Source organism: Lucilia sericata, unplaced genomic scaffold, assembly GCF_015586225.1.
Source record: "Lucilia sericata isolate MDLA Ls3-8-SP2 unplaced genomic scaffold, ASM1558622v1 Contig000916F_arrow, whole genome shotgun sequence".
Lineage (NCBI taxonomy): Eukaryota > Metazoa > Arthropoda > Insecta > Diptera > Calliphoridae > Lucilia > Lucilia sericata.
This window is the reverse complement of record NW_023994903.1, coordinates 83,194-110,708: the sequence shown is the minus strand read 5'-3', so window position 1 is coordinate 110,708 and position 27,515 is coordinate 83,194. Positions and strand designations below refer to the sequence as shown.

General features: G+C 32.0%; 3 protein-coding genes across 6 annotated transcripts in view; 2 read left to right on the top strand and 1 right to left on the bottom strand.

Moving 5' to 3' along the window:
- Window positions 1-27,515, top strand: part of LOC119609032 — a 98,691-nt gene that overhangs the window by 50,664 nt on the left and 20,512 nt on the right. For 3 of the 4 annotated variants that reach the window (XM_037963708.1, XM_037963705.1, XM_037963707.1), the window contains exons 2-3: window positions 5,506-9,540; window positions 9,604-10,154. In XM_037963708.1, the coding sequence (XP_037819636.1) occupies window positions 5,506-9,540; window positions 9,604-10,154 (4,586 nt within the window). The remainder of the gene's footprint in view (window positions 1-5,505; window positions 9,541-9,603; window positions 10,155-27,515) is intronic. The other variant, XM_037963706.1, reaches the window with a different exon arrangement.
- Window positions 2,012-4,971, top strand: LOC119609035. The gene is made up of 2 exons (XM_037963711.1): window positions 2,012-3,381; window positions 3,447-4,971. Exons 1-2 carry the CDS (start codon window positions 2,591-2,593, stop codon window positions 3,595-3,597), a joined length of 942 nt encoding a protein of 313 aa, XP_037819639.1. The 5' UTR covers window positions 2,012-2,590; the 3' UTR covers window positions 3,598-4,971.
- On the bottom strand, window positions 15,580-19,434 carry LOC119609034. Its single transcript, XM_037963709.1, has 2 exons — window positions 18,629-19,434; window positions 15,580-17,202 (listed from the first exon to the last, which is right to left on the bottom strand). The coding sequence occupies exons 1-2, from the start codon at window positions 19,168-19,170 to the stop codon at window positions 15,690-15,692; spliced, it is 2,055 nt and encodes a 684-aa protein (XP_037819637.1). The 5' UTR covers window positions 19,171-19,434; the 3' UTR covers window positions 15,580-15,689.

Below are 27,515 nucleotides of genomic sequence, written 5' to 3'. Positions count from 1 at the left end.
TTTTAGTAAAATTCGATCTAATCTATGGACTAGTATTTTGTCTAGTTCATAGACTTGTCTTTTGCCCAGTCTATGGACTTGTTAGTTAGTTATTAGTCTTTCGTCTAGTCTATGAACTAGTCAGTTGTCTACTCTATGGATTAGTCTCTTGTCTAGTTTATATCCTAATCTATTGTGTAGACTATAGACTAGTCGATTCTCTAGTTTATAGACTAGCCGTTTGTTTAGTCTAAGGACTAGTTAATAGTCTAGCCTATAAAATTATATTGTCTACTTTATGGACCAGTCTAGAAGACGGATTGAAACGGAATGAAAATATACAATTATCTAATTTTGTTTAATACTATTTGATAATTTCATTTACCGTCCCTGGTACTCAATCATATCCTATTTTATTATATCAACTCTCTTCCTTATTCCCTCCCTTTCTCTAACCGTATATCTTTTGCCTCTTGTTTATTTGTATGTTTTATTCAACCATCCATGCAAACCGATTCTATACATGACGGTGTTGGTTGTTGTTTTTATCCTTCTTTTTTGGTATATTTTTACTTTAGCAGGATTTTTTTCATTTGCGCAACGTCGCAATTATTTTTTGTTGTTATTTTTTCCTTTTATTTCTTTTTGCGTTCCTTAGATGTTTTTTTATTTCTCTCCTCATTGTTGTTTTTGTTCTTTATATTAATGTTCTCATTTCTTTTTGTGGAACTTTTGTAATAATTTTTTTCTTTCTCGTGTTTTGTTTTTATTTAGTTTTTTGTTGCTGTTTACTAACTTTATGAGTTGATGTCGTGCCCAGGGTCGTAAATTTTGGGCGTATTTCATTGTTTTGTACTTTTGGTGGTGTTGTTTTTTTTACTACTTTCTTTAAAGTAGTAAATTGTTTGAGAATATTGTGAAATTTAAAGGTTTTTTAGGATATTAAAGTTATTTTTCTTATATTTTATTAGAAATTTAGTTTGAGGGCAGTAATTTAAAAGGGTTTCAATTTAGAAATACTTTTATTTTGCGTAATAAAGTTTTTAAAGCTGAAATTGAAGAAAATTCCTTTTTGGAAGTTTAAGGTCAAGAAAAAATTCTTTTACAAAGTGGTGAAAAGGTAAAAAGAAAAATAATATTCTACAATTACCAATAATTTCAATATTTTTCTGTTTATTCAGATAAACTTGAAAAAAGTATCGAAATATTATTTTCTATGTTTTCGTATCAATCTTGATTGGTAACTGATGGAAATTAATTAAACTTAAAATGATTTTGAAGTATTCTAATTGCAGCGTTAGCAACAAGAAGATAAAATAATAAATTTTGAAAATGTTTTTTTAAAAAACATGATTATTAAATTTTTTGATAAAAATCATTGTAGAGAAATGATTTGTTAAGAGTTTTTCATAACAAAATTTAAAAAAAATTGGGGTTTTAGTCAAATATTTAAGATGTGTAATCTTATAAAACAATTTGACAAAAAATCTCTTTTCAATTAAAAATCGCAAAAAAAAACCTATAAACCAAATGACTAAAAATAAATCTTTAAGCCAAATTCATATAATTCCCGCAACAAATTTAAAATCATCAAACCACAACCTCGTCAAACAAAAACCGGTCATACCAGCATAAGCACAACAACATCAAACTAACAACACAACCTAGTTATATTACAACATCATTTAAGACCTCAACGAACATGTCCACAATGAAAAATTCACCACTAACAACCAGCAACATCATACAGGTTGTTAAATAAACCGTTTCAAAAATTGCAGCCATCATGAAACTAGACACGAAACTGAAAGAGCTAAACATATAGAAATAATTAAATTTTATATATACCTCTCTTTTTAACGTATACATTCAAACGTAATTGTTGCTTTTGTGGCAGCCATCATGGATTTTAGGCGAAACGGTTTTAGCTTAACTATAGTTATCCCTTTTACTCTTTCGTGTTATCTATATAACGGAAAAAACTCACCTCACTTTTAGAAGAAGAGCAGCAATTGTTTGATTTTCTTTTGTGTTTGTATTCTATCGGTTTGACAAGAAAAAACAACACAGAAATTTAGTTGCAAAAAACTAATAAACGTGGAAAGAAGTAAGATTAATACAAGAAAACTAAATTAAACTAAGAAATTATACTTTAAATGAAAATAAAACAAATATTTTAAATAAAATAAACATTAATTTACAACAACAAATAAAAAAGGCGCAGAGAAATTATAAAAAACACATTGCCGGTGTGAGCGGATGAGGCGGACAGAATTTCTTAATCTAAAGTACTTTCACAACAAAAATACCACAAATTAAACAAAAACAATTAAGAATTTTGTGTTTTAACAAGAAATTTAATAAAATTTTAAAATTAGGAAAACAATTGCCATAATTTCCTAATTATTGTTAATTGTTTCTCTACCTTTGCATTTTGCTCTTTGATTCAGCAATGCTTTTCAAACTGTAAACATTTACTCACCACTTGTGTAAGTAAACAAGAAGCAGCAATTGTTTACCTTTTATAAAAACGAACACACCTCAACAGCTGTTTGATTAAACTAAAAGGAAAATTTATAAATTATAAATTAATAATAAATCAACAAAAATCATGATGTCTGCATCAGAAACAGCATCCACCACCGCCCCAAACATGCAAACGTCCGACAGACGTTGTGAAAATCCCGACTGTAATGTCAATAAACTGATATCCATGGTACCAAAACGTAAAACCACCCAATTTGTAGCCGATCCTGTGGTCATAGAAAAACCCATGTTGGTTAATGGTTTCACTGCAGTCTTTCAAGTGGATGGCAGTTCTGCTCGTCTTATGGACATTAAAAATCCCAATGGTGAAGGACAAACAAAAACTATTTACCGTATTATACCAAATTCCCATGTACATGTAGTCAACTATGTGGTGGTAGATACCGATGAAACGTATCTAAAGAAAATCACCGAAAATGATCCAGCTACTATGCAGAAGTTGTTGACTTCACAGAAAGAAAGTGCCGATCAAATGTTAAAGAAAATAATGTCAGGACAGGGTTCCTCGGCCACTGCAGCCATGACCACTGTGGTATCCACCATAAATAATACCAGTAATTTACCAGCAGCACCTTCTGTGGCTGCTAATATTACCAATCCAGTAGTCCCTGCTCCATCAGCTGTTGCAGCTCAAAAGAATTCTATCAAATTACCCGTAAGAATGCATCCTAATTTAAAAATTACTGCTGTAACCAGTGGTGAGGCGGTTAATACACCTCCTACAATGTCGGCAAATGTTAGTTCAACTACCCAAATGACGGCTCCTTATATACAGGCGGTGCCCTTAAACAATTTACAGGCTACGGCAGCTCCTTTAGTTGCTGCACCTGTTACTAACATCGATACGGTAGACAAGTAAGTTAAATGTTTAAGCCTTTAATATACATTTCTAACATATTTTCTTCCTTTTGTTTCATTAGACCCACATATGATAAAATGCAAGAGGAAATCAATGATTTAAGACGTACCGTTGCTATGCTGGCCGAAGCTCAAGCAAAAAATCAACAACAACAACCGGCTACTTCTAAAGTTGCCAAACGTCCCAGAATATCTTTACCCAAATTAGTTTAGTTTTTTTTAATGTTTTGACTTTATATTTGATGGAGTATGTTTAATTTTATTCCATTTTTTTTAATAATACTTTTTAAAGACATGTTATGTTATTTTTACAGAAAAAAATATTGATTTGTTTTTGTAATTGTCGCATTTGCAAATTTTAATTAGAAATAATGAGATTTTTCTTTAATTTTACCAAAGTATGTTGAAATTATATTTAGAGAAAAGTTTTACATTAATATTTGTAAATGTGGCAAGTAAAGGAAAAACAGTTATAATTCAAATTATAATATTTATAATTCTCATGTAAAATACAATATTTTTATAAAAAAGAAAGAATTTGGAATTCTTTATTTTTATTACAAATAAATTTTCTATATTTTATGAAAAATGCTTGCTTTTATAAAAAAACGCGAATGATTTAAAAATTTCCTAATAGATCCTTAACAATTTAATAGTTTATGAGAAATTTCTAATAAGTTATTAAAACTGTAACACTAAAAATTTTGCATTTTTCAGGTAATACGATATAAAGGAGAAAACTTTCCAAATTCAATTTATTTAACAGACAAATTCGTATCACAGAGTAAATATTCTTTTAAGCCTTGGCGAAACGTTTATTTAACTTCAGTACAACGTAGAAATATTCTCTCCAATTAAACATTTCGATTACGGGTCTGCATTCAGGTAGCATTTTGGCAGCTTTGAATATTTCTCCACTTAGAAGACCATACTGGAACAGCGTAAACACTTACCGACCAATTGATTTATAGGTATACAAAAAGCTTTCTTTATCCATACCCTTAGTGATGTCGGCTACTGCTTTCAGGACATTGTTCCTACCTATGCATTATAGTGGTATAATGTTTGAGTGAATTAAGCTAGCGAAGACTATTGTCGCTGTTAAAATGTCACCATCAATAGATATAATTATAGAACACGTATTAAGTCAGATTATTTAATTTCCAGACAATATCTCTCAGCCTTGTTCTAAAAATGACACGATTGTGGCAGTATTTTCTTTCAAAGACCTAAGAATAAACAGCAATTTCCCAGTTACATATTTCATCTTAAAGAAAAAATAAATTTCAAGGGCAGCAAAAAATATTAAAATTGTTGAAGGGTTCTGAATTTCTGTAAGGCATTTTCCTTCTTTTACAAAAAATCCAAAAATTTTAGAAAGAAAAAAATAAACCTGTATTTTTACTTTGCGCGCATATGAATGTGGTAAATAAAAAGCTGTCAAATTTTTGTTTACAAACAATGGCTTGATTAGTATTGCCCATTTGGTTAAAATAAAAGTCGCTGATAAATCTTAAAAGCAAAATTGATAAATTGATTAAATTTTTAAAGTAATATATATTTACAGTTAATAAAAAAGCATTTAGTATTTGTATTATTGTTTTAAAACTTTACATTATAAACATTTTATGTAAAAACAATAAAAAAATTTAAGCGAAACCGCTAAAATAAATACACACTTTTATTAAAAACGCTATATTGACAATGTGTATTATGATATTTCACACAAACAACATCACAGCTGTATGGTGTATTCAAGGAAATGTTTTAGTTTGTACTTGGGGAAAAGGAAAACTATAATTAATGGTAAATATTAAATAAAAACTTCTGAAAAAAGGCTAAATGCAATAAGGAAATAACGTGCTTATTGGCAAATGGTAAGAATCTACAAATAAAACAAAATCTCTGTTATATTACCAAAAATTGCAAACTTTATGCGAAAAATTATTATTTATTATCTTTAGGTTGGCGGTTTATAAACATAAAAATTTCTAGGTTATCGGAAGATTTTTAAAACCCAATAATCTAATCTGTCTGTCTTTTTCAAATATTTATAAAAAATCTTCATCTGCTTGTTATTCATAAAAAATCTAATAATCGGCTGTTATTCTTCTTCTTTTGATTTTACAGGCCTGTTGCCGATACAACGTCATCGTATACGAAGGGAATTAGTGGTGGCCTGGGGCCGCCACCACCACATCAACAAACACTACAGCAACAGCAGCAACAATTGCATGCACAACAAATGCATCATCATCACCAGCAGCAGTTGCATCAGCAACATCAGCAGCAACAACAACAACAACAGCAGCAACAACATCAGCAGCAGCAGCAACAACAACAACATCATCAGCAACAACAGCAACAGCATCAACAACAACAGCAGCAACAACAACATCATCAACAGCAACAACAGCAGCATCATCATCAACAACAACAACAACAGCAGCAACAACAATCGTCACGTTCGGCAGCTAGTCCTCTATCACCACCACGACCCGGTCCTGGTTCACAAGCTGCTGCAAATGTTTATGCCAAATTTACCGATGTCAATGCAGTACGCGAAGCACCCCAACGTTTCATACTACAGAGTGCATACGGTATACCCGGTCCTGGAGCCCAGTATCGTGAAAATCCTTATACGAGAATACAACCGATACAGGACTATAGAGTGGCTGCTGCTCTGGCAGCTGCTGCACCACCGCCTGGCTCAGCTGGTGTGGTGCAAGGACCACCTCCTCCCTCCAGTGTTAGCATTAGTGCTCCACATGGTCTGGACTCGCTGCATTTTGCCCATCCACCTGCCACACATCAAACCGTATCGACTGGATCGACGCAATTGCTTAGCAATGCGCCCAATTCAGCAACGGGAGCGAATACAAGCGGTGGCACCAGTTCCCCACATAACATCAACAATACAGCACCTCCAATGCCAGGTAGTGGCAGTAGTGGTAGCATAATTGGTGGCAAACGTATACTTTTGCCACCCACACATCGTCAGCAACCACAACCACAATATTCCAACGAGTATCTGACAAATGCTGTTTCGGCAGCTGCAGCGGCGGCATCTTTAAATCGACATGGGCCACCTCAAGGTCCACCCGATCCAGGTGGGCAACAGCCCTTTAAAAAGTTACGACTGAGTGATGCAAATAATGTTGTCACCAATTCCTCAAACACTACCAATCACCTGCCAACAACACATCAACTACAAAATGTCCAACCACCTCCGCCTAGTCAGCAGCAACAACAGCAGCAGCAACAGCACCACCAGCAACAACAGCAGCAGCTTCATCTCCAGCAGCAGCAACAACATCATCATCAGCAGCAGCAGCAGCAGCAACAACAACAACAACAGAGACAACCTTCACCGGCTGTAGGTTTAACACAGGCACAAGCAAATGCCCTAAGATCAGCTAATGCTGCTGCAGTCCATGGTCACTCGTCATTGCCTCCACACACGCATTTAACGGTCCTGCCGCCCACTCATTTACCCCCGCAACAACAACAGGCGCTGCCAACCATGCAGCAGCAACAACAGCAACAAACTCAACCACAACCAGTGACGATGCATCAACTGAAAGTTGAGACGCAGCAACTACCGCCACCACCAAATGCCAATACACCGCCTATAAATCGTGCTACGCCCACTTCACTGGCGGGTGTTAATACGGCCCTAAATGTCATAACAAATTCTTCTACAAGTTCTACACTTAAGGCCAATGCCTCCTCATTGCCCTCATCGGCAGTCACCTCAAATACCTCGTCCTCCGTTTCAACGACTACTGTTACAGCTACAGCGTCAACTACGTCATCGTCGTCGTCCACAGAAGCCTATCATCCCCAGGTGGAGGCTATATCGCCCACGCTGCCCGCAGACAATGCCGAAGAGCGAGGTCCCACTGCCAAAGAGAAGCTGTTAATGCAAATCCAAGAAGTGGACACGGAACTCTCTAGCGCCGACGATGCCCTAACAGCACTGCGCAAAAAGGAAAAGAGCCTGCTGGATGTGGTGGCTGTAGCTAAAAAGCAAAAGGAACAGGCCGAGGCTGCCAGGTTAAAGGCTGAAGCTGATGCCGAGGAAGATGCCGCCAATTCGTGGCGTTCTAAAACGCTGGCTCAGAAAATCTATTTGGCGAACCGTAAAACGGCCGCCTCCCAACATTCCATACTGGACAGCTGTGGTGAACGCTACTTGCTGCCGTTGTACAACCAACCTCTAGATGTAGAACATCTAGCAACACTTTTACAACGCCACCAATCCATCATTAAAGGTCCCCTGCTGGAGCACATACGTAAGATAAAGAACGATCGTTGGGCACACCACACTAAGGTGGCGGAGACTTACGCTCAAATGTCTGCGGAGTGGCAAAAACGTGTCGATAAGTCTGAAGCGAGCGCTAAGCGCCGTGCACGTGAGGCCAAAAATCGCGAATTCTTTGAGAAAGTCTTCACCGAATTACGTAAACAACGTGAAGACAAAGAGCGCTTCAATCGTGTGGGTTCACGTATCAAGTCCGAAGCAGACTATGAGGAGATTATGGATGGTCTACAAGAACAAGCCATGGAGGTGCGGAAGATGCGCTCCTATGCCATTATACCACCGCTAATGTACGATGCCCATCAACGAAAATGCGTCTATCATAATGAAAATGGTCTGGTCGAGGACATGGTGGCGGTGCATAAAGAAAAGGCCAAACTTAACGTATGGACAGCAGGCGAAAAGGAGATTTTCAAAGAGAAATTCCTGCAGCATCCCAAGAACTTTGGCGCCATTGCTGCCAGTTTGGATCGAAAATCCGCACAGGACTGTGTACGTTACTACTACCTCAGCAAGAAGACAGAGAACTACAAGCAGCTGCTAAGAAAATCCCGTCAGAGAACAAGAGCCTCGAAAACACTGCAAAAGTCTCAGCAACAACAGACTCAGTGCATTATTGATTCGCTGACGACAGGTGTAACTACGCGATTGCAAAGAGAACAACAGCAAAAGTCTGGAGGACGTTCAGCAGCGGCGGAAAGAGAACGTGAGAGAGCAGAACGTGAAAAGGCTGCAGAAAAGGCGGCAGCAGAAGCAGCCAAAGCGGCGGCCAGTGCAAAAGCCCTTAAAGCAGAAGCTGCTGCTTCTGCGGCTGAATCGGTGTCCACAACAACAGCTGATACCACTACTACTGAAGCGTCTAAAGTAACGTCCCATAGTGGTGGCAGCAAAACAACAACAGCAACGACTAACACAACATCTGCCTCTTCAACAACCACAGCCACCGCCACAACAACGTCTGCAGCGTCAACAACTTCCGCCTCCAAGGGCGATAAAAGTGAAACCACATCGAGTACAGATGCTGCTTCCACCGGAACAGCTGCCAAAACGAAAGCGGGAGATAACACCTCGAGCAAAGTGGAAGAACCTAATAAAGAGGATTCCAAAGAGAACAACACTAAGAAAAAATCCAACGATCCTAATAATTCAACAACAACAACAACGACAAGTGATAAAAATAGTGGTGGTGGAAGTAAAACTGAAGCCACAACAACAAGTAGTACCAGCAGTAGTAGTAGTAGTAGCAACAGCAGCTTTACAAAAGAGGAAGATCCTTTAGCTATATCAACAACATCTATAACAGGCACAACTGCAACATCTACTACAGTTCTCTCGACTACGTCTTCAACTTCAACAACATCGTCATCATCTGTGGTAACAAATGCAACAACTACACATCCGCCCTTAACAACAACTACAACGCCAAATGGCATTAAATCCTCGTATGCGGCAGCTATGGCCCAACAAGCCGTTAATGCTGCAGCAAACGCCACAGCCTCCTCTAATGACAACAACAAATCACCAGCCAACAGCAGTAGCAATGATAAACTACTGGCCAATAGCAACAACAATAACTCGTCCGCAAGTGCTACTAAGGACAATGCTTCTACCAATAACAACAACAACAATTCCAATAGCAGTAATATAGCTGCCACCAGTAGCACGGCGACGAAACAAACGGCCAATAATAGTAATAATGTTACAACGCCGACTACCTCAACTACGGCTGGTAATTTCTTGGGTCAAAAACTTAAAGTGGCACAAGTTGAAGGCCTTATGGGGGCAAATAACAATAATAATAATAATAACAATACAGACTGTAACTCAGATGTTAGGTAAGTTTTCTTGAGTTATTTAAGAGAATTTAAATAATTTATACAATTACTTTTTCATTTTAGTGATCCCAAAAAGAAACGTGTTGCTGATACGGATAATTCGCATAATTTAACGAGTAGCCTTAACAGCAGCAACAATAATTCCAACACCACCAATATAACCAACATTAATAACCAACAACAACCTCCTCCTGCTTCTAATTCTAATACAAATAATCTTAATTTGAAAGCTGCCTCGGCAACGTCAGCAGCAAATAGCATTCCTGCCAATATTAATAGCAACAATAATAACTTGAATGCAAATGATATTGTTGCTACTGCAGCCACTGCTGCAGCTGGTGGTGGTGGTGTTGGTGGTAATGCTAATCTGTCAGCAACTAGCAATGCTACTGCAGCCATTACTACTACCAAACCAAATGCTGTATCTACGGCTCATATATCCTCAATAGCAACTATAACATCAACCTGTACATCATCAACGGTAGCCGCTTCTTCATCTGCCACAACTATTGCAACAGCAGTCTCTTCTGCTGCAGTAGCTGCATCAATAACAACAACGACATCGTCTTCATCATCATTATCCACAGTTGATCAGAATGCGATCGATGGTAAAGGTAAGTTTTTTTTTTCAATGTTTTCTTCATAAGTTGGAAATATCTCTTTGAATTTATACACATGGAAGAAGTTTTGATAGATAAATGGATAGATAGATAGATAGATAGATAGATAGATAGATAGATAGATAGATAGATAGATAGATAGATAGATAGATAGATAGATAGATAGATAGATAGATAGATAGATAGATAGATAGATAGATAGATAGATAGATAGATAGATAGATAGATAGATAGATAGATAGATAGATAGATAGATAGATAGATAGATAGATAGATAGATAGATAGATAGATAGATAGATAGATAGATAGATAGATAGATAGATAGATAGATAGATAGATAGATAGATAGATAGATAGATAGATAGATAGATAGATAGATAGATAGATAGATAGATAGGTAGATAGATAGATAGATAGATAGATAGATAGATAGATAGATAGATAGATAGATAGATAGGTAGATAGATAGATAGATAGATAGATAGATAGATAGATAGATAGATAGATAGATAGATAGATAAATAGATAGATAGAGATAAATAAATTGAATAGTTGTTAGTCAGCACCGATTTAATCCGAATGAAATGAATGCAAAAATATTCCAAATGAATTGAAAAGTTTAAGTATTCGAGACAATTTTATTATTCCTTTAAAGTTTAATCATATTCTAAATTATATTTAACACCCCTGCAAAAACTGAGTCTACTCTACACACGCGTGTAAAGAGTACTCCTTAAAGGACTAGAACTGGTCCAAAACTAATCGAAATATATGGATAAAAAACATACGCAATTAAGCACCTGGGTAAGGACCACGTAATCCATCCATGCATTACATCGCAGTTATCCTAAAACTACTCTCTTGCTAAAAGTATGAGAATACGTGATCCCATGTAATGTAATCCCAAAACTAATACCTTGCTAAAATTATGGGAATACATGATTTGTATAGATCGTGTTGTTTCCAAAAAAATAAACATGATCTATACCTTCATTACATAGGAGTACTAAACGGATCATTATTAGTATTGGGATAATGGATCATGTACTCCATTTAATTAATTAATTTACTCGCGAATGAATTAAATAGAAAAGTTTCATTGCAGTAAGGGCACAATTTCGAAAGAATTTCTTTTCTTAACAAATTACAAAACAATTCCCCAGATATTTTCATTAGCTTCTATTTTATACGTCCAAAGGTTTTCTATGCAAAACATTGAAGGATTATATATATATATATACAAAACTTTGAGCGTCATAAGGATTTAAAAACGAAAATTTAAACGTCAGTTGGCTTTCTTAACGAAACATTAAACGTCCAAAGATTTTCTACATGAAACTTTAAACGACCAGAGAGTTTATTTACGAAACTTCTATTCGATCTTCCTCATCTTTTTGTCGAGCAGCTTCCGCGGTTGTAGTTTTGTTTTATTGTTCTGATTTGATGGAACCATGTTACCAGAAGTCTTTCTTCCCCACTTTTAAACAGAAATTTATCACTTTTTTTAAAAAGAAAGTTTAATTTATTAATTTCTTGGTAATTCATAAAATATTTAATTCTTTTGTTATTTTAAACACTTTATAAGAAAATCTCACTGGTTTTCCTCATTAATAATAGTTTTTCCTTAAATTATACTAGTTTTTTTCTTCTTGATTTAAAAACCAAATTATAACGCTAATGGTGTCAATTGTCATTAAAATGCTAATGACTGTAAAAAAAAAAACAAAAGTAAAATTTAATTAATCAAATTTTTAATAAAAAAAACTACGTGATCCTATCAATGTTGACATATTAATTTCTATAAAAATTGTTAGCAAAAAAAAACTCATACAATGCATATAAATTAATATAATAATTTCATTTAAAAAAATTTACTTTTAATAAAAAACCTTTTATGGAAATTTTTAAAACAAAAACGAATTGAAAATGACCTACAGTAGTTTTCTAGTTTAAAATGATTTAAATATTAATTTTGTTATAGAGTTTAACAATGGGTTTAAAAAAAACTCTTCATTCGTCTGGATGTCTATAAGTTTATATTGCTATCAACTAGATAAACTCCGGTACCTGTGCCTGATTCGATTAGAAAATACTCATCTCTATTAGGAAACACTATTGTAGGTATAATTCGGAAGTATAAGGTTGTAACCAAATGATCAGGTATACCCTCTGAACTTTCTTCAGATTCTTTTAGATCTACTCCTCTCTACTAGGAAACACTATTGAAGGTGTAACTGCAAAGTCCAAGGTCTTAACCAAATGATCAGGTATACACTACAGAAGTTATGAAGATTTTCTCTAGAAAACTTTAAACGTCCAAAAATTTCCTAAATGAAACTTCCAAAGACTAAAGATTTACTAATCGAAATTAGTTTCTCTCATTGAAATTATAGTTTTACTCTCGAACTACTACAATTCTCATAAAGAACTTGTTTAACCTTTCAACTAATTCATATTATCAAACCTTCCAAAATGACCTTTACAAAGCAAGGGAAACACCCCAGCTATGGGTACATTTGCCATGAAGTGTATAAGCTTCAAATATTAAGTGTTTATTTTATATATTTTTATATAAATTAAAAAATCATAACAAAATCAGCAGAAAATAATAATAACAAAAAAAAATCGTTCCATAGAGGACACACAAACTCATACAAGAAAGAAAAAAAGAAGTGTAAAAAATAACATCAACTAAATGACAGACATCTACAATAAACTACCGCTGCTGGCACACAATACAAAAACCAGCAACAACAACAATGAAAAAAATTAATTTAATTGAGTTTAATTAACTCACAGGGGATATAAATGTGTCCGAATGACTGTACAATATAAGGATTGTGTTGCATACAGAATAAACCCCGAAAAAAACACACACAAATCAAAATTTACAAATAATATAAAAGAAGAAAATAAAAATCAACGCATTGCAGCAGTTTGAGTTCTACAAAAATCTCCCTTTTAATATTTTTTTGCGCTTAATTGTACTTGTTAAAATTAAAAAAATAAAAAAAAATAAATACAATTTAACCAAAAAAAGAGTTAAACCATAAAAAACGCATGCATGCGAAGGATGCAAAAAAAAAAACAAGTAAAAAAGTATAGCATAGCTTAAAGGGGTTCAATTCTCTGTTATACATAAAGCATACTTGTTGGCGTTGTAGTTTTCTTCTTTTATTTTACTTTTTTTTTTTTTGTCAAGCATTAATTATTCATTGAGACATTCAAAAGATGACAGTACCATCATGTTCCGGGTCAGTCCCACGAAGCAACCAATCGTTCAACCGTTAAAATTAAAGGGGGAAAAAGATGAGTTGTTACGTTGTTTTTTTTTATTATTAAATATCAACCAAAAAATGACATTAAATAATAAAAGCTTGCATATATGTATAAACATACATATTATAACCGTTTCCGCCAATGTTTCTCCAAAAAAAAAGTGCAATGCTATTTAATTTTTTAACTTGTGTGTGTTCGTCCCCTTATTTATATATTTATACCTGACTGTTGTTTACTGGCCGGGGCTATCAATAACCCATTACATATTTCTTTTGCTGTCTCAAAAAAAAAAAAAAAAAAAAAAATCTGTTGCATAATTTAAGGCATTTTTAACGTAATTTTTATTTTATCACATTGTGTATATTCTCATACTGCCCCTGTGGCTATAGCTGCTGCTATTTACCGCTTGTTTCGTTCATTCTTTCTTATTTTATTTTTCGTTATTTAAATGAAATTTTCATTTATATTAAGATAATTGCTAACGTACTTTGTTTTTGTAATTCTACTTTGAAAATAGCTGCAAATATTTGGTTTAAGTGTTTCCACATGGTAGGATTTTTAAAAAGTATTCTTTGCTTTTTTTTTGCTTTGTAGAGAAGTTTATAACAACTGAAGATATTTAAAGATAAAGGCAATTTATTTTTGGTTTTTTTGTGGCAAAAACCAAGGGATTTTTAAAATTGACAATAAATGATCAGTTTATTAAAATATTTAAGAATAAAATTTTTCGGAATAAAATCTTAAGCTTCTAAAGATTTTCTGCATGGAACGCTAAACATCCAGAGACTTTTTATGCGATACTTTAAACATTCAACTTTTTTCTATGCAAAACTTTAAACGTCCAGTGATGTCCTAGACAAAACTTTAAAACGTCTAAAGTTTGTGTATACGAAGCTTTAAAAGGCTACACATGTGCTATATGAAACTGTAAACGTCCAGAAATTTTTGATATGCGAGACTTTAAAGGTCCAAAACTTTAAACGTCCAAAGATTTCCTAAACGCTCAAAGATTTTCTTTCTGCAACTTTAAACATCTCAAGATTTTCCCAAACAAACTCATAACGTTCAAAGACTTTTGTTAAAGAAAATTTTCTAAACAAAACTTAAAACTTCCAATGATTTCCTATAAGAAACTTTAAAGGATTTTCACTGCGAGACTAAAACATCGAGACTAAAACATCGAAACTTTAATCCAAAGATTTTCTATGAAAAACTTTAAACGTCCAAAGATTTTCTATGAAAAACTGTAAACGTCCAAAGATTTTCCTTACGAATCTTTTAACGTCGAAAGGTTTTCTATACAAAATTTTAAACGTCTGAGGATTTTCTATATGAAACTTTCAAGGACTGAAGATGTTCCCTACGAGTCTATAAACGTCAATGATTTTCTATACAAAACTTTAAACATAAAAAGATTTCTTAAAAGAAACTTTAAATGTCGAAAGGTTTTAAGTAAATTGCAATTTTCTGAAAGGTTTTCTATACAAAATTTTAAACGTCTGAGGATTTTCTATATGAAACTTTCAAGGACTGAAGATGTTCCCTACGAGACTATAAACGTCAATGATTTTCTATACAAAACTTTAAACATCAAAAGATTTCTTAAAAGAAACTTTAAACGTCGAAAGGTTTTAAGTAAATTGCAATTTTCTGATTTGTTTTGTTTTATTTATTATTGTTTTAAATGTTTATTTAACATTTTTCCATAATTTTTCATTTTACAAAAGTATTATTTGCAAAAAACAGCTGTTCATTGTTTATGTTTTTGAGTGAAAAGTTGGCAATACTAACACAGTTAACTGAACTTATATCCATAACTGAAAAACACAATCATCGGTTAAAGTCCGCCTATATTTGTTTCGAGTTTAATCTAACAGCAAGTTAAGCCTAGTTTAACTGAGTAGTAAAGTTTTGTTCGTTTATTTACGAAACTTCCATTCGATGTCATCTTCCTTATCTTTTTGTCGAGCAGCTTCCGCGTTTGTAGTTTTGTTTTATTGTTCTGATTTGATGGAACCATGTTACCAGAAGTCTTTCTACCCCACTTTTAAACAGAAATTTATCACTTTTTTTTAAAAGAAAGTTTAATTTATTATTTTTTTTAATTTTTTGATCATAATTTCCATAAATTCGTGCATTTCTTATAATAATATTTAAATTTGATTTTAAAATGTTTTAACATTAAATGCTAAAGCTCGATATGTTTTTCTTTAAAATTTTTAAAAATTTTCTTAAAATTTATAAATAATTTAATCACTAGTTTGAGTACTTAACTTATCCGCCGACCCCACCAATCCAACACTATTGTTAGAAGCATTTGCCTCATTATCACCCTGCTGTTGAGCGGCCGATGCTGCTGCCGCCTCTTCCTCAGCATGACACATTTTACGATGTTTATGAACAAAATAATAACTAGGAAACTTACAGCCACATGTTTTACAAGGATAATATTGAACATTCATATCTAAGGGTCTAACTTCGCGTCTCAAGTAATCCGAGGTAGTAGCCGCTGAGGCGGAGGAGGATGTCTGAAGTGTTGAATTACCATTAGATAAAGAAGTTGATGCATTTGAGGAATATTGCATAGAGTTGCGTACATAAAACGGTCTCGTTGCTGTTATATTCTGATGTTTAGTTATTTGTAATTCACCATTTACAGAAGATTCTTCTTTTGCCGTCATTTTGCCCTCGGGCACACAAGTGGCTTGTAGGGTTAAGGGATTTAAATGACGTTTAGCATGTTTTTGATAACAATATTGTGATTTAAATGTATGTTTACAGTAAACACAAACAAATACTTCACTTTGTATCTTACGACTACCACTAGCCTTATCGGAATTTCTTACAGTAGCTCCTAAACTACCATTGGAAGTTTCACTATTTTCCGATTCCTCAGCCTGTTGCAATTGCTGCTGCTGACTAATGGTTTTAGCCATTTGTTGATGAAATGATAGAGAAACACTTTGTAAAGAACGTTCGGGTATTGAGGGTGCTGTAAGGCCAGCGCCTGAATGGTGATTGCTAGTATTGCAAGCATCTGGTTTATGACCATAGGCAGTATTTAGAATGCGTTTAAAACGTACCGGACCATCACAACTGGCCACATCTATTATAACCTTATTAGCCTCTGATGTGTCTAGTTGAGAGGCGGGTATGGGTGCTTTAGCCACCTGTAAACCCGAAGAACCCTTTCTACGTCTTTCCGATTTACTATGATGCGAGGATTTTCTATGATGCGTGGTTCTTTCATGATGTCTCACTTTTGTTTCCTTTTCTTGTGAAGATTTCTTATTTTCCATTAATTTTTTAAAGGATAATTTGTGTATTTGTGTTTCCACCACTACCTCGGCCTCTGAATTGGAATCTATAAACACCTCTACATCCTCGTCTTCATCCTCTATTGTTGTGGGTATTTGATTTTCATTATTTAACGATTGTTTATCTATTTCATCTACTTCGATATCATCTTCCTCATCTTTTTGTTGTACAGCTTCGGGGGTTGTAGTTTTAAGTTCTTGTTCTGCAGGATTTGATGTTATGTTTGATGTTGTGTGTGCTAAAGGATTTAGATTTAACGTCTGATGACTTATGGGTAAAAATCCAAAATTTGTTAATGTTGGTTTACTGGGAATGGGGCGTATTATTTTACCACTGGTTGTGGCTGCGGCTGTTGAAGTTAGAGAGGGATGTGTGTTTGTGGTGTTTAGCGAAGGGTTATTGGTTCCAAAGTATCCTTCGGTTTGGGCACGAGCTAAATAGGATCTGTAATGTAAATTTATAAGGAATTAATAGCTGCAGAACAAAATTGTTTTTAAAGAAATTTGATATTTCAGTTCAAAATTATCGGGGTCTTTGAGCTGTTATTGTATTTGTTTCTTTAACTTATGAAAAACACATCTTGCAACTTAATTTCTAGGATAAACTAAAATTTTTGAGTTTAAAATCATATTTTGTTTCGTGATTGGATATTTTTTAAACTTTTTAATAGAATTTGGTTAAAATATTGAAATTTTAATTGGTATTAACAAAAACAATGTAAATTGAAATAGTTTTTCGGATTGTTTAAATGATTAACACACTTATCTTCATTCTAAAGAAATTTGTAATCAGAATTGCACAATTTTTTATAACAATCATCTGGCATCATTGCTTTATACTTGTACTGTGGCAATATCGTAAAGCGAAATAAACTGTGGTGGCAACTCAATATCAAAAGTAAACAAAGTTAACGACTTAATATTAAAATATACTTTTTTAAGGTTTTGATTTATATTTTCATTTAAATTGCAATAATTTTTAAGTTTTTGAAGAAAATTTCTTGAAAATATTATTTATTTTAAAGGAATAAATTTAAATTGTTATATTTTGTTGTTGAATAAAGGTATTTTCGTATTTAAACTAAAGTTTTTGAGGTTATTATTTTCATTTGCATTAAGATTGCATTTTTAAAGAAAAAATTATGCAAAATTATATTTTTTTAAATTGAAATTGACTTAAACAACATTATTTTTTGATTTGAAGTAGTTATGGGTAGAGTTTGTTTCATTTAAGGTGTTAACTACTGATTTTGAGGTTATGTTCTTTTATCAGATATCAAATTAGAAAATATTTAAATTTTCTTTGAAAAATTATAAAAAATTTCAAAAATATTTAATTAAAATTAACTAAAATATTATTACATATTTGTTAATTTAAAATAGTTATGTTAAATTTTCTTTAAATTTAACGCAATTATATAGACTTTTGGTTTAATTTTTCAAAAGCGGAAACTTTTTGTTTCTTAAATTTTGTACAAAAGTTAAATTTGTTTTAGTATTCTTTTGCAGTAGTCCTTGAAGTTGTATTCGAATAATTTGCCATTGTTTAGATTCCAAAATATACCATTTGGTGTTCTCTTAAAATATTTCAATTTAGTTTTTTGGTAGTATTCCACGAAATCAGGAATTCGAAAGTATTTTTAAACTAAAATTAACTTTCTTCATTGTAAATATTTTATATTAATTCGAGAATGAGAAAAAACGCCTTTTTCCATTCTATTGCTATACCAGATTCTTTCAACAAGTCTAGTCTATTGAAAAAAATCTGATTTTTACTAACTATAGCCGAAGAATAAACCAAAAATTTTGCAATAAATCCATTAATTTAAAAATGAATCAAAAAGTTTTTTTTTTTCCAAAACAACACCCACCTACAAATTTCCAAAGCCCGCGGCATATGTAAAACATGCGTGGCCAATAAAACACCAAAAATATTCTCCACATTTAAATCCAAATATCCGGTATACATATAAGTCAATAAAGGAGCAAATTGTTCAGGAGTAACATTAGTTAAATAAACTATAATATCCGAAACATTAGAGCCACCACCAGCACCAGCAGATGAGGGTCCTGCTCCACGTTCATCTAAACGTATGGCTGAACGTAAATAACCGCTATGCATGCCCAAAACTAAACCGTGGGCCATAAAACGTACAGTAGAAGGAGCAGGACCCACTTCCAAGATAATATCAGGAGGAGTAGACATTATATTTGCATTTAAACTAGATAAATTATGACTATTTAATAGATTTAAAGAGGCAGTAGGAACAGTAGCACTAGTACTACTGCTAGAGGAGTTGGCAAGATGATTATTAGTTTCCGTAAGACGATTTGAGGTTAAATTTGAGTTTGTGTTAGAGGAGGAGGACGAATTTGTCAAACCCGTAGTACCCGTTAACCAGTTGGTAAACATTTTTGTTAATTTTTTTTTTAGTTATTAATTTTATTATTTATTTTTTTTAACACTTTATTTTTTTGAAGTAAAATATATTTTCGTTATAATTTTTATAAATTGTTATAATTTATCTCGTTAGTTTTGTGCTTACGCCTTGATAATTCGTTTAAAACTGTTGGCAGTCCATCATATCTGTTGTCTATTTATACATTTTTATGTTTACCGTCCCCCTCTTGTTACACAGGACTTTATATCCTGTTCACAGCACTTTAGTTGTACTTTACGATTCTGTTTTTGTTGAAAAAAAAAACCCATTGCCTGTCGTCGTTTTTTGGCGGTTGTAAATGTGCATAACTAATTGTACAGCAATAACAATTACTCCCATATATATTTGGTTTCTCTTTAGAACAATTTTACTCTTTTTTTTGAAGAACATTTGCAATATTAAGCTATCTCTCTCTTAAATAAACTTTATAAGTCCTTAGAGGAATAACAAAGTAGCAAATGGTTTTAAGAAATTTTTCCCTAAATTGTTCAATTATATTAAAATTTCTTTTAATTTAAAGAGTTTAATTAGCAAACCTCATACTTTTTTATTATAATGTTTCATTTCCATTAAATTCCCCTTGTATTGCTGAAACAAATTCTCTTAAATTTTAAGTGTTCATGGCTCTCTTTTTGCCAACAAGCACGTGCTTTTTGTTTTTAACATCACTCATACCACCCGCTACACCAGGTTTTCGTAATTCCACAAACATAACAGTAAATTAACTCTCTTTTTTTATATTTTTTGTACTTGCTCTCTGTTTTGTTTACATTTGAGTTTATTTGTTGTGGTTGCACACACATTTAACCACCTACAGTTATTTTTTTATTATTAGCGTTTTTTTCCTCTTGTTATTCCTGTTATTTTTATCCTTTTGATTTCAAATTGTTTTGTTTGTTGTTGTTGTTTTTTATGTTTGTTGTCATTTCTGACAAAAGAAGAAAATCAACCAACCTCTCTAGAGTCAATTTATTGTGCCTTTGATTTGTTGATTGTTATTTTGACACAATAATTGTTGTCGGATTATATTGTGTAACTTGTTTTTGTTGCGGCGGGGTTAAGGGAACATTTTATTTCGATATAAATTTTAATTAGCTAAAGAAAATTATGGGTATTTGTGGCAGAATTTTAAAAATATAATATTTTTATGGAATTTAAGGTTAAAAGAAGGGTTTAATTTACAGAAAAATTATGAAAATTTAATAGTTTTAAAAGGAATTTTAATATTTTAACTCTAATAAAGGGAAAAGAGGATCGATTTTAGAATTCAAAGGGATATTTAGAGAGAGGATTGTTTAGTATTTGGACAAACCTTTCATGTATTTAAATATTTTAGATTTAAGAAGAACTATGGAAACCATTCCTGTCCTTTAGATTAAGAGTCCAATTTCTTCTAAAATCCTTGCATTATAGATGTCTGAGCATTATTTGAAAAGGGACATCGTGTCGTATGATTAATATTTTTCATGTTTATTCTAAAACATCTTTCATACGACCTAGGATTTAGCTGGCTATTTACCCTTTCTATTACTAGCTTAATTTGTCTATTTTAGCTTTATACTGCTGCTGCTTTTAATTTTTATTGTTGCATTTAAATTGATGACCTTTGGCTTTGAGGTTTAGTTGTGTGTTGTTCATGTTTTTTTTTCCAACATTTTAACTCCACATTGCCACAAAATCCATTATCATTAAAATACAAAAAAAAATCCTTTAAAAAATTGTTAAGTTAATCCAAATTGTAGATCCTTTTTTTACTACAGGCAAATAAAATGCACAATTTTGTATTTAAAAAAAGGACATACTGCAAAAAAAAAAAAAGGAAAAAACCCTTCTCTGCAAAAGGATTATGTTTGCGTTGGTGTAAAGTGTTTTTAATTGTATGTTATCCTTTCATTACTATACAGACACACCAACAACAGGGTGCTGAAATATGTTGTAAACAACATCAATGAAATTTAAAAGTATTCAACAAGAAATTTTATAAAAATTTAAGAATTTTATTTAAAAAATTTATAATTTAAAATAAATATAAATTTTTTTTTTGGTTTTCTAAGTTTTTTGTTATAATTTTCCCCATATTTTATTTCAAAATGTCCTATGACAGCTCTTGTCTTTACCTTGTTTACATTTTCTTACTACCATCTCTAGTAATAATAGTAATGCCACTTAATTTCTTTACACTCTGTATTAAGGCTACCAGACCAAAGCTCTTTTATACACGAACTATTATAACAGTAAAAACAAGATTTAACAACAACACAATACAATTGGATTTCATATGTAAACATTTGTATGCATGTGAGTATGTGCGTGTGTGTGTGTGTGGTTAAAAGAGGAGAAAAACTACAACATTGGGATAAAGTAAATTACAGCTTTTAACACAATTGAAATATAATTGACAAATAAGAATAAAAAAAATACAGCAAGAAGAAGAAGCAAAAAATTTATGACACAAGACAAACAAGTGTAAATAAACTATACAACCCACTCACCTTAAACCCTACAAACATTTGGAAAATAAAAATTTTTGGAATTTTTGAAGAATTTGCGTTAAAAACACTTCCAGATGATAGTTAAATGAGAGTAGTTACACAAAAACAAATTAATTTGCAAAATAATTGTAATCTTCTGGATGTTTAAGTATAAGTCACTTTTGGGCGATAGTTGGAAGATTGTATGGTAATAATTGGAAGAGACTATAGATTTTACATTTTACAATAACTTAATACTAAAGCATTTTAATCTTCTGGACGATAGTTTAAAGATTATACCAAATTGCCTAAGATCTTCAACAACTGAAAGTATTTGTTTAAAATTCTTTAGGATGATAGTTGGAAGAGAAAAACAAAATACATTGATCTTCTTGATGCGTTAATTTATATCACTTCTGGATGACAGTTGGAAGATAGTATACATTAAAAAAACAAAATATTTTGTTTCATTATCAAAGTTTCTGGATGACAGGTTAGAAGATTGTAAACATAAAAAAGCTTTTGAGTTCCTATTAGAAGTTACATTCCTCGTATCTAATAGACAACGCTTGAATGAGGAAATAAAAGACAGAATAATGATCATTTAGCGATTAAATGCGCGAGTAATTTGATCGCCTGATTATGATACTTTTAAGTGACTTTGCGATATATAATATTTGTAGGCAAACATCCACAACCATTTTGTCACTTCTGGATTAAAATTTGAAGATTCTAATAAACATTTAATAAACTTTTAGAAATAATTTTCTCGTGTCTTATGGAGGATGTTTCCGTGAGGAAAAGAAGACCAGAACATTTAGATCAGTTGAAGATTCTTTTAACAGACTTCCGAGACAATTAAAAGATTGTAAACACTTAAAAAGTTTAGGAAATCACTTTATCGTGTTTTATAGAGTCAGTTTTTACGGGCAACAGACAAAAAGAAGATCAGATTACTTTCACGATAGAAAATGTTTGCAGGGATACAACAGCAAAGGTCCCGTTGATGTTAAAAAAACCATAATAAATCCCCCAGTAAAGATGACAGGAAAATTGTTATGCATGTTAAACATAATAAAAAAGAGAAAGAGAGAAAAACAAATCTGCTAAAAATAAATATGATAGTAAACTGTGTTAAATAATATTCGGTAGGCTTAGGAGAAGCAATTAAATTAGTTGGAAAAATACAGTTAAACTATTTACACTTTTAAAGGGGAAAAGGAAAGGAGGCTGTAAAACCAAAAATATAGAATTTTAGCTAAATATTTCAAAGTGAAAACTAGTAAAAAATGGGTTATAAACTGGGTTACCAAGTAGACTGAATAGATTTAAATGTTTGAACTAATACTGGCAACTTATTTGGGACTTTTTGAACCTACCACCAGTGAATATCATAAGCGCCAGATCCTTACCTATACTCGGCAATACCTTTTCTCTTTGAGAAATTTTATAAAAATTAGATTATTTTTTATTTTTTTTTTTAATATCCTTGGAAATTTTGAAAACAATTTTCTACAGAATTTTGTTTATTTTTTTTTTACAAATTTCTTTAGAATTTTTTCTTTACAATTAATTTAATTAATTGATTAAATAAATTAAAAATTTTATACAAACAATAATTATGAATTATTTTATTACCACCAACCATGGGTGAAAAAAATTTTGTTTTATTTGACTTGGTATTACTTTTTTTCTTTCATTCCTTTTCGTGGCTAACAAACAAAATATCAATTAAAATAAATTGTTATTTTCATATTTAGTTATTCTTTTTGATGCTGGCAACAAACACAAACTCGTGCTCAACTCAAACCATAACTTTTACATTGCTCCTCCTGTAGCTGCTGTTGTAGTAGTTGTCATACTCTTTATGTATTAACTTTTGAATTTTGCAAATTCTTCCCGAAGCAATTAGACAAAATTACAAACAATCAACGCGAAACAGTAAAACGTTTAATACGACAAACAATAACAAAAAAAAAACTCGAAAAAAATCGTGGGTAAATATGATAAAAGCGTGGCTTTTTTGCTTAAATGCAAAAAAGGACTTCTTTTATGAACTACACTACATACTATGATGCTGCTGCTGACACCAACAAAAATAGCTTATATTTGGTTGTTGTTGCTATTGTAATATAGCTCTAACTTGTTAAGTGATTGAAATATCAATGGTATTAGTAACAACACCAAACAAATTCATAGACTCCCACACACACACACGCCATCATTGGCTCTCCAACTGCAGCTTTTGTAAAGCGAAGTAACGGTAAAAACCTTATTGTTTTTGCAAAAATGGTCTGGGCAAATAAGGGTGTAGGGAATGAGGAGTGATGGTTACTTTACACAATACGCGAAAATAATACCACAATAATGGCGGGCCAGAGTATTGTGATGTACAAAACAATAACAATATTGCGAAATAATCAGTGTTGACAAACAGGCTTTTTTCTAGCTTACAATTATACACTTTTACATTATATTAGCTCTTTACAATTTGTTTTGACGTAGTTGGCATCTTTGTTAAAAGGAACTTTTAACGTTATAATAAACAAAAATTGCATTTGCACACACATCTAGCAAATTATAATGAACATATGTATGCACTCCCTTCCCCCATTCTAGTTCATGGTGGTAATGAAAAAACCAAACAATAAGAACTTTGTTTACACCTTATACCTATAAAGTTTGAAGAGAGTAGAGTTTGTAATGCATAGAAATATGAGTTTTATCGATGACTGTCTTTGAATCAAATTCCGCTTCTCGTCCGATCTCATTTTCGCTGGAAATTTAAGCAGAAAGAGTCGAAGTCGAATAAATTTCGCAACATTCTTGTGGTCGGGTTGAGTGTGTCACTTTATTGTGACAGTTCTCACACTTTTGTCCCCTTTAGATCTAGTTCGCTTTTCCCCCACTGTCGATTTGGAAAGATTTGGCTTCCCATCTTCCTCATGATTTTTTAGTTACGAATTTCACGATCTATTCATATTTTCTGCCATAGAAATCTATAGGTTATTATATAGTCGATGCTGACCGATTTGGCTTTCTTTCTTGTTATAACGGTGTATTTTTTATGCTCAAAGTTTATAAAGTGAAAATTAGCTTTGGTTTTTGAACGTAATTATAGGTAATTGCATATAGTGTCCTTGTTATTAAGTAAAGAGACCAACCGAATAATTCGGTTTAGGAAAAAAGTTTTTAAAATAGAGGTAGGCATAGGGCTCCCTTAAAATCTTTCTTGATTTAACACGTACGTAAAATTATACATGTTAAAAAAAAACAAAATCAGTCGAAGAGCTTATTCGTTACTCTACCGATATATGTTTTTAAGCAGAAGCGCCCTTAAGAGAGCTCTATGCCTATCTCAGTTTTAGAATTAGTTTAGTTTAATCATTTACATATCAATTATATCTTATAGATTTCATCGATTTCAAAAGTTAAGTCGAATATTTTGTCCCAACTCCTGAACTATTCGGCCAGTCCTCTTACCCCAAAACACCATTATCATTAAAACTGTTGTAGTTTTTTTTTTGGTCATGTTTGTAATTTCATAAAATTTTTAACAAAATTCAAATTACGCTAATTGTTGCCACCAACTCAGTTATACATTCCTCCTCTCCCCACACCTTCTCATCTCATCCTCCTTCCCAAATCCTTGCAATATTAATTTCATGTGTGTGCAGCAGTAGCATCACATCATTGGTCAAATGAAATGAAACAATTACCATGAATATGAATCCTTTTATAATGGATGCAGAGCAAACAGCAGATAGATTTTTTTTTGTGAAATAAGGAGTTGGCGAATGCATGAACATTTTGTACATTTATATTGTTTGGGAAACAAAAAAAAAACCTCATAAGTGGCATTATGTTATTTTGGACAGACATTCAAAATAAAAATGCTTTTTTATTTAATTTTCTCCTCCAGGGAATTGTACTGTGTTATTAGCAGAAACATATTGTATAAAATCTAATTTAAATGAATTTTATAAATGTATAAATTGAATTGAAAGGGGTAAAATGTATTTAGAAGGGAGAGTAATATAATAAGGGAAGAAATATTCTAAATTTTTTTAAATTTTATTAATGCTACAGCTAATATACTTAAAAATTTAACAAATATTGTTACTTAAGATTAAAATGCTTAATTGGCACTACTTTTTTTATAAAACAGAGATGCCACATACTCTCGCCTTAAATGACCGTAATAATGTTGTCGTTAGTCTACAAATTGGCAGCATTTTTGTTTGACAATAAAAATTATTTCATATTTATTTTATTGATTTTAATTTTCAATTAAATATTTTTCCCAATACACTACTACTACCTTGCAACATTTTATTCAATTACTATAATTTATTTAACCAATATAACCACACTATCTTTTAACTTAATTATTTAGTTATTATACGATTATCTTTTAAATTAAATGTTGTTTTATATGTATGTTTTTTTTTAGTTTCACAAAGAGGTTTTTATTCAATATACATTTGTATGACATGCATATCAAAAATGCTCAAACGACGATTGTATTTTAAATGTGTAACCGAAAATATGTTTTTTCCTTTTTGACCAGTAATTAAAATCAACTCAAGCTGATAAAAATCATTACAAATAAAAAAAGTGTTTTCCTATAAAACTCAAAGAGCAGACAGACAAGAAATTGTATAAAGTGGTGTATTTGGAGGGGGTTGCCAAAAATACAACTAAACTAAATAATTGACAAAATAAACCGCATAAAGAATTTTTTATTGAAATTATTTATAGAAAATCTTTTACAATGTTAAATGTCAAAAAGCTATAGTCAAAGGAAATTTCTGTTTCACCTAAACGGTTCTAGACAAAGAAATCTATTAGTTTGAAAACATTTACATAATTAGAAAAGGGAGTTGGGCTGGGAATTTTAAATTAATTTGTTAAATTTTTTGTTATAATTAAATTTTGGGAAAATTCCGTTTTTTTTTTCTAAATCAGACAAGACTATAGACTAGACTATAGCATAGACTAAAGACTAGACTAAAGACTACACTATAGGCTAGACTATTGACTGGACTATAGACTAGACTAGACTATAGAATAGACTATACTATAGACTAGACTATAGACTATAATATAGAATAGACTATAGACTAGACTATAGACTATACTATTGACTAGACTATAGACTATAATATAGACTAGACTTTAGACTAGACTATAGACTAGACTATAGACTAGACTATAGACTAGACTATAGACTAGACTATAGACTAGACTATATACTAGACTATATACTAGACTATAGACTAGACTATAGACTAGACTATAGACTAGACTATAGACTAGACTATAGACTAGACTATAGACTAGACCATAGACTAGACTATAGACTAGAGTATAGACTAGACTATAGACTAGACTATAGACTAGACTATAGACTAGACTATAGACTAGACTATAGACTAGACTATAGACTAGACTATAGACAAGACTATAGACTAGACTATAGACTAGACTATAGACTAGACTATAGACAAGACTATAGACTAGACTATAGACTAGACTATAGACTATAGACTAGACTATAGACTAGACTATAGACTAGACTAACTATAGACTAGACTATAGACTAGACTATAGACTAGACTATAGACTAGACTATAGACTAGACTATAGACTAGACTATAGACTAGACTATAGACTAGACTATAGACTAGACTATAGACTAGACTATAGACTAGACTATAGACTAGACTATAGACTAGACTATAGACTAGACTATAGACTAGACTATAGACTAGACTATAGACTAGACTATAGACTAGACTATAGACTAGACTATAGACTAGACTATAGACTAGACTATAGACTAG